Source organism: Echinops telfairi, unplaced genomic scaffold (genome assembly GCF_000313985.2).
Source record: "Echinops telfairi isolate 266 unplaced genomic scaffold, ASM31398v2 ScPeMD7_7457;HRSCAF=8495, whole genome shotgun sequence".
Lineage (NCBI taxonomy): Eukaryota > Metazoa > Chordata > Mammalia > Afrosoricida > Tenrecidae > Echinops > Echinops telfairi.
The window spans coordinates 19,250,149-19,258,016 of NW_022111357.1; the positions used below are offsets into that span (position 1 = coordinate 19,250,149).

The 7,868-nt window shown below is 53.2% G+C and overlaps 1 protein-coding gene across 1 annotated transcript; it reads left to right on the top strand.

The window, feature by feature from the left end:
* Positions 1–2,680: 2,680 nt before the first annotated feature.
* PAQR7 (progestin and adipoQ receptor family member 7) lies at positions 2,681–4,786 on the top strand. The gene has a single exon (XM_004705342.2). The coding sequence runs from the start codon at positions 2,819–2,821 to the stop codon at positions 3,863–3,865; it is 1,047 nt and encodes a 348-aa protein (XP_004705399.1). The 5' UTR covers positions 2,681–2,818; the 3' UTR covers positions 3,866–4,786.
* Positions 4,787–7,868: the final 3,082 nt, after the last annotated feature.

Consider the following 7,868-nt stretch of genomic DNA (forward strand, 5'->3'; position numbering starts at 1 on the left):
CTGCACAACAGGGTTGCCACGAATTTCAATCGATGGCAACTAACAAGAACAGTGAGAGGAAGCCCAGGCCAGAGTTGTCATGCAGGGGGAGCTGAGGACTGCAAACCAGGCTGATGGGAGCTGGGGGCTGGACACCAAGTGTGCACAGCATGCCCCTGCCTTTACTTGCATGGTGTGTGAACGAATTGGACAGCTCTGTGAGTTGCTCATGTGCTGCTGGTAGCAGAGAACACGAGTGTTTTACTCCTGCCTGAATCTCCTTGCCTTGTAACGCCCCGTGGGAAGTCTGCGCCTCCTCCTCACTGCCATCGAATTGATGCGGACCTATAGGGTGGTGTAGGACTGCCCCGGTGGGTTCCGAGACAGTAACTCTTAATGGGAGTAGAAAGCCCCATCTTTCTCTTGCAGAGCGGCTGGTGGTTTTGAACTATGGACCTTGAGGTTAACAGTCCAATGATAACCACTCTGCCACCAAAGCTCCTTGCGGTCAATGTCTGGTGAACGAATGATGGGCAGCGTGTGTGGAAGGGGAGCGTGATGTGGCAGTTCTTTCAATAGGCAGCTGGAATCATGAATGATGATAAGCTTGAATTAAGCAATCAATCCCAGGCAAAATAGGAAGATATATTTGAGAGCTTCGAACGTTCCTGGGATAATTCTTTCCATTCCATTTTCCCACGAACTTTCTGAAGCCCCATCCGATGCGTGCATCCCCTGCCATCAGGTCCATGCTGACTCACAGCGACCCCTCAGGATACGGCAGAACAAACTCAGTGTTGAGACTGTAACTCTGCCCCGGAGCAGAAAGCCCGTCTTCCTCTCGCAGAGCTGGCTGGGGTTTTGACCTTGGGGATAGTAGGCCAACTACTGTGCCACGTGGTCAGTAGCACTTGCCATCTTGTCGCACAAAGGGAGTTGAGAGTGCAGCTTGGGTTCAGCATGTGCTTCTGCCACTTGCTAGGTAAGTGTCAGGGCCAAAGACCAAACTTTCCTGTGCCTCTGTTTCCTTATCTGAAAAATGGGACTCATGATAGTGTCCGCCTCCTAAGGTGGCCTAAGGCTTAAGTGAGTCATCGAGACCTACAGTGCTTAACACAGCGTCAAGTTCTCTGTGTTGGTGTTGATTGCAACTCAGATTGACCCTGTGCACAACAGAACAAAGCACTGTCCAGGCCGGAGCCCTCCTTACAATTGTTCTTGCGCTTGAGCCCATTGTAGCAGCCGCTGTGTCAGTCCAGCTGGTTGAGGGCTGTGTTCTGTTCTGTGCCACTGTGCGCTATTCCTTTTGTCTCCCTCATCGTCAGCACACCATGAGGTCCCTGAGGATGTGGATCAACATTTCTTAGACTCTCCAAGCAGAGTTCTTTAAGTGATGGCAAACCTCCCCAAACTCCCTGCCCTTGAGCCAATTCCCACTGCACAGTGCCTCTCTGAGTTTCCGAGACTAGACGTTTACTGGAACAGACAGCCTCATCTTTGTCCCACTGAGAGACTGGTGGGCTCAAACAGCTGACCTCATGGTTAGCGAGCAGCACACTGCACCGCTCCCTCTGCCACCGGGGATCCTTGATGAGGAAACTCCCGGATGCTCGATCGTATAACTCTTTATCGGCCACCACGAGTCGGAATTGACTGGAACACACACAGCAACAAAAACAGAGGTGTCTTCAGAAAGAGGGGAGGGGAGGAAGCACTTGGGGATGTCCTTTGGAGGTGTCTGCTGGTACTGGCCTCCAAGGATTTCAGCTGAGGAAAAGGACATCAGCACAGCGAGTGCCATTTGGGTCTGATGAGAAATGAGGGGGAAAAGTATAACCCGTTAGCTGGGGACGTTCAAGACTAAGTGGCTTGCTGAGTTATGCCTTGTAGGAGTGGGTGTTATGTTGTTGTTTTTAATTTGGTAAAATGTTGAGTAGCAGGTTCGTGCTAAACACCAGGGGATTACAAAAGAATGACACCAAGTGCTTATCTTTGATGAGTCTACATGAAAAACTCCATGAGAAGCATTATAATGGTCCCAAGGTCGTCATCAGGAGACCAGGGGAGGCATAACAGAAGAAGCAGGTTTTGAGGGATAGATAGGAGGTTTCCAGGTCGGCAAGATGAAGGGAATGCCCCAGGCCGAGGGAGCAGGCTGTGCAAAGCTCGAGGCAGGTGAAGCAGCAGGTCCACGGGTTTGGTGAGCCGGTGGCTGGATTTGAAGGCTGGAAAGATAGGGTGGCTGGGCTGAGATCATGCAGGGTAAGGGAGGGCCCGTGGGAGGCCTTGGCCATTCTGAAGGGGCTAAAGGGGCAGCCGTCTGTCAGCAAGGCCATTGTCTCCACCCCAGTGGGTGCTGATGGTGGTCTGAAGGGACACTGGGCTAGCCTGTCACCTCCTCAAATGTCCCATGTGGCTGGATGTGCGTGTTAGTGGAGAAAACAGCTGGGGTTTCTGTATGAGCCAAGACTGGGGTGAGAGGAACAGAAGAGGCTGCCCCCAAACCCGGGTGTGGGGGAAGGAGGGGAAGGCCAGGGGTGGTCAGTGCTTAATGCATTTCTCAAACATACTGAGTACCTGCATCATGTCAGGCATGACTCTCTGCTCTTGGGAGACAGCAGAGAACAGACCTATGATCCCGATTCTCATGGAAGTCAGAGCTGAGGCCCAGGGCAGGGCTAAGAGGACGGGGTGGGTGGGAGTAGGCCGTGGCCATCAGAGTGTTGTCCCCGCCAGGACCACCCTCCCACCCCCCTAGCATCGGCATGTGAGATGAGAACTTCAGGCTGAGGACCGTGTTCTGGCCTCTCTCCCCAGCTCCCTGCCCCAGTCCACAGCCATGGCATCGGCGATGGCCCAGAAGCTAAGCCACCTCCTGCCTCGCCTGCAGCTGGTTCCCCAGGAGTTGGAGCCATCCCTGCAGCCGGCGCCTGTCTTCACAGTGAACCGAACCGAGGTGCCCCGCCTCTTCTGGAAGCCCTACATCTACGTGGGCTACCGGCCGCTGCACCAGACCTGGAGCTTCTACTTCCGCACGCTGTTCCGGCAGCACAACGAGGCGGTGAATGTGTGGACTCACCTGCTGGCCGCCCTGGGGCTGCTGCTGCGGCTGGCCGTCTTCATGGGCACCGTGGACTTCTGGGGGGACACGCATGCCCTGCCCCTCTTCATCATCGTCCTCTCCTCCTTCACCTACCTCTCCCTCAGTGCCTTGGCTCACCTCCTGCAGGCCAAGTCCGAGTTCTGGCATTACAGCTTCTTCTTCTTGGACTACGTGGGGGTGGCTGTCTACCAGTTTGGCAGTGCCCTTGCTCACTTCTACTACGCCATCGAGCCCGCCTGGCACGAGCAGGTGCAGGCCGTTTTCCTGCCCTTGGCTGCCTTCCTCGCCTGGCTCTCCTGCACTGGGTCCTGCTACAACAAGTACAGCCAGATGTCAGGCCTGCTGGGCCGCACTTGCCAGGAGATGCCCTCGGCACTGGCCTATGCACTGGACATCAGTCCTGTGGTGCACCGTATCTTGGTGTCCCCTGCCTCTGCCCTGGACGACCCCGCTCTTCTCTACCACAAGTGCCAGGTGATCTTCTTCCTGCTGGCTGCCGCGTTCTTCTCGGCCTTTATGCCGGAACGCTGGTTCCCCGGCAGCTGCCACATCTTTGGGCAGGGCCACCAAATCTTCCACGTCTTCCTGGTGCTGTGCACGCTGGCCCAGCTGGAAGCCGTGGCGCTGGACTACGAGACCCGGCGACCCATCTATGAGCGTCTGCATACCCACTGGCCTCAGAACTTCTCCGGCCTCTTCTTGCTCACCGTGGGCAGCAGCGTCCTCACCGCGTTCCTCCTGAGCCAGCTGGTGCGCCGCAGACTCCAGCAGAAGGCCCAGTGAAGCGGGCTGGGGCGCAGCTGCGAGTGAGGGAGGTGTAGGGGTTCAGGGGCTTGGGCTTGGAGCCACATGGGAACACGGCCTGGTAAAGCTGTTTGTGTCTGGCCCATGGTGACTCTCTCTGCACACCTCAGCTGCCTGGGAAGTTGGGATCGGCTGGGACCTGTCCTGGACCTGCCTCAACTCCCTGCTCGGGGAGAGGGGAATGAGATGTAGGTGTAGTTGTCAGCTGCCCTGGCCAATCCCTACACGACTTGTCCTTAGAGGGGAGCTGGGGGCCAGCGTGGGTCAGAACCCTGGCTTGCAGTCTTTCCAGAGGACATGCTCGGAGGGAAGGTGGGATTTAGGCCAGACTCAGATTTGACCTGAGAGGTCAGGGAATCCTCAACCAGCCCCTCTAGCCATATTTCATTGTAGATGGGAACAGGTTCAACATCTTACTGTTGTTTTTGTTTAATCTTACTGTTCTTTGAGCCGTCACCTGGGGTCAGAGCTCCAGAGAGCCCGGAGGGAGAGGCCTGTGCCAGCCCTCAGTGGGTCCCATCCCGCGCTGCACACCTCTGTGGCCTAGCCACCAGCTCATAGGATGAGCCCCACCTCTTCTACCTCCCACCTCCCGCTCCCAGCTTCTTACCTGGGCCCTTCATCAGAATTCCACGATCCTGAATGTGAGCGGCCTCTGGCTAGCCCTGGTGATTCATGCCAGTTGTTCTAGGGTTTGATAAATAAGTGATGCCCAGGACCTCAGGGTTCTGGGCTGAAAAGGGTGAGTAGGGGTTTGCAAATGGAGACGAGGAAGGGGCATTCCAGGCAGCTGGGGAAAACCTGGGCAGAGGCCCAGAGGGAGGCAATTCAGTGGGACTGAGCCTAGGGGTGGTTTGGATTCTTAACATGTTGAATGCAATAAAGTGGATGTAACAGCAACCATGTCTCTCTGCTTTGTGTCTCTTACCCTTGGGTCCCCTTGAGGGGTCCTACTCGGTGTTGGAGGTTTTCTGGTGGAAGCTGGGTCCTGTGGGGTGGGGGCAGGGTAGGGCCTGGTAGTTCCTGTTTTATCCCCGATGCTTTGGTGGCCTACTGGTTTACTCGTTGAGCTGCTAACTGTAAGGCCAGCAGTTTGAAACCACCAGCTACTCCTTGGAAGAAAGATGAGCCTTTCTACTTCTATAAAGAATTACAGTCTTGGAAGCCCACAGGGGCGGTTCTATCCTGTCCTATAGGGTTATGACGGGTCTGAATGGACTTAATGACAGTGAAGTTTTGAGGAGTGGGTAGGAGCCCTGGTGGTGCTGTGGGTTAAGGCACTAGTTTGCTAATCACAAGGCTGGCAGTTCAAACACACCAGCTGCTTCTCGGGAGAAAGATGAGACTGCTCCCATCAAGACTTGCACTTTTGGAGATCCTGAAGAACAGCTTTGTTCTTGTCACGTAGGATTGAATCAGAATTGACCTGATGACGTGAGTTTGGCTTTTCTCTTGGAGGGGTGGGACAGAAACCCTGGTGGTACTGGAGTGAAGGTACTTGACAGCTAGCCCAAAAGTTTGAACTCACCAGCCCTTCGCCATAGGAGAAGGATGTGCTTTGTAGAGATCCACACCCTTAGAAACCCTATGGGGCAGTTCTACTCTTCCTATAGGGTCTCTGTGGGTTGGAATGGACAATGGCAGGGGGTTGGAGCCTGTGTGAGTCTGGGTACATGAGAGAAACAAATCCACAGAAACTAATATGTATAAGAGAGTTTTATATAAAAGGTAAGTGCACATCAAGAAAACATCCCAACCCAGTGCTCCCCAAACCCACAAGTCCAACATTAACCCATAGGTCTGATACCAATCCATAAAGTCCTCCTCCGTCTCACAAAACACACGCAATGATGCCCACTGCAGGAGGAAAGTCGAGTCAGTGAATGTGTAAGCATCTTGGTGCTGGCAGGGGTCTCCACATGGCTGTTCCAGCACCCAGAGCTGCATCGGGGTAGGTTCATGTGGCTTCTCCTTGGGAATATCTTGCAGGAAGTGAGCCTTGCCAGCTGAAGCAGGGAACTGGTTAAGGCAGCTGCACCCTGATCCGACCATCAGAAAACAAGAGACCCGAGAACTAGAAAGGCGAGGCTCACTGAGCCCTTTCTCTCTCCGCCCTTCAATTAACCCCACATGTGTTTATCAGCCAGGTTGGCACAATAAACTTTAATCATCTCAGAGCCTTGCACACTTATTAAGGGACAGGGGAGAGGAACAATTTTGCTAAACAAGATTTGAAACTGCCTTAAAAGAATGAGTTTAAACTATACCTTACAATTTGACGATTTCATGTTTTGGCTTTTCTGTCAAAGCTCAATATTTATATAACTATTAACTTTTATAATGTCACTCCCCCCTATATATGTGCAAGCATTATATCTATAGTGAAGGAAAATCAGCAAATACGGATAAGAGTGAAACAAATAAATGCTACCACTCCACTGCCAAACATCCTGGGCAGAGAGCTCTGAGATGGACAGATGCAGGATACTAAGGGCATGTTGAGGACCCCAGTTTTGGCACAAGGAGACCTGAGTCTTGGCTCTTTCCTTTCCTTTTGGCATGATTGAGAGGTCTCCACGAGGAGATGAGCTTTGAGTGGTATCTTACAGTAAGAATGCACACACACACACACACACACACACACACAACCCCAAACCACACCAAACCAAACCCATGCAGTGGAATTGATTACGACTTGTAGCGACCTGATAGGACAGAGTAGAACTTCCCATGTGGGTTTCTAAGACCAGAACGCTCGATGGGCTTAGGGAACCTCATCTTTCTCCCATAGAGCTGCTGGTGGCTCTCAAAGACTGGTTGTGTGGCTCGTAGCCCAAGAGGGACCCCACTCTGCTGCCAGAGTGCCTACAAAAACAAAATGCAAATCCCTCGTCCAAGGTCAGGAACCTTTCACACAGCGTGGTTTGGGGAACATAACTTCTTATTATGATTGGGTGGCGACTTAAATAGTTGGTCATTGGTTTTCTGTTCAACCACTCGTATACATTTCATTTGATCTCATTGACTTCAACCTCCACAACGTAACATCAATTATCCTAAACGCTGCCCTTTTAATCTCAGACGGTGGGTTAATCTAAGTTCTGAGTGCCTTCATAGTGTCATTTCCCCCTCTTGCTTGGCTGATAATTGTGTCATGGGGCTGAGTTCACTATTAGACCAATAACCTGGCTCTAATGACGTTGAGTTCAATTCCACCATCTTCTCTCTATCCAGGATGTTCAGATGTGGTCTCTTTCAGAGCAACTTGTAGGGGAAGCCTGACCATCTAGTCCAGGGGTCCTCAAACTTTTTAAACAGGGGGCCAGTTCACTGTCCCTCAGACCGTTGGAAGGCCGGACTATAGTTTAAAAAAAAAACTATGAACAAATTCCTATACACACTGCACATTTTTTTTAAGGGTGGAGGCAGACTCGTCATGGACATGGTGGCCTGCTGGGTCTCCTGGCTTTATTAGTTTCCAGCCGATCAGTTCAGAAAGTTGGAGAGGGTGAGGCCGCCACCAGGAGCTCTGGACGTCCTCTCCTGGGGCAGGCTTGGCAGGTACAGACTGTGGGACAAGACCTCCCAGGCCCCACCGGGGACTGGTAGGAAGACCATGGATCAGTGGCTGCTCTCCCACACAGATGGAGACCTGGGACTCAAGGGTTGTGCCATGGGCCTGCATGCCCCAGCAGGTCACCGACCATCAGTGCCCTGGTGAGCCTGGAAGGATATGACCAGAGTGATTCATGCAGTGACCGGGCTGGAGCCACCGATTGGGACATGGCCTTGTAGTGGTTGCATCTGCCCACACGACTTAGGGGGTCAGCACGGGCCCTGGTGAGGGCTGGAGCCCCGTTGGGAATTGGGGCTCATAGGGGTGAGACCAGACAGCCGGGGAGGGGCCGCCAGGCTGAGGAGAGAAGCCAAGGGTGTCATGTCTTTCAAGACACAGACACCCTAAGACCTGAGTCCCAGCCTC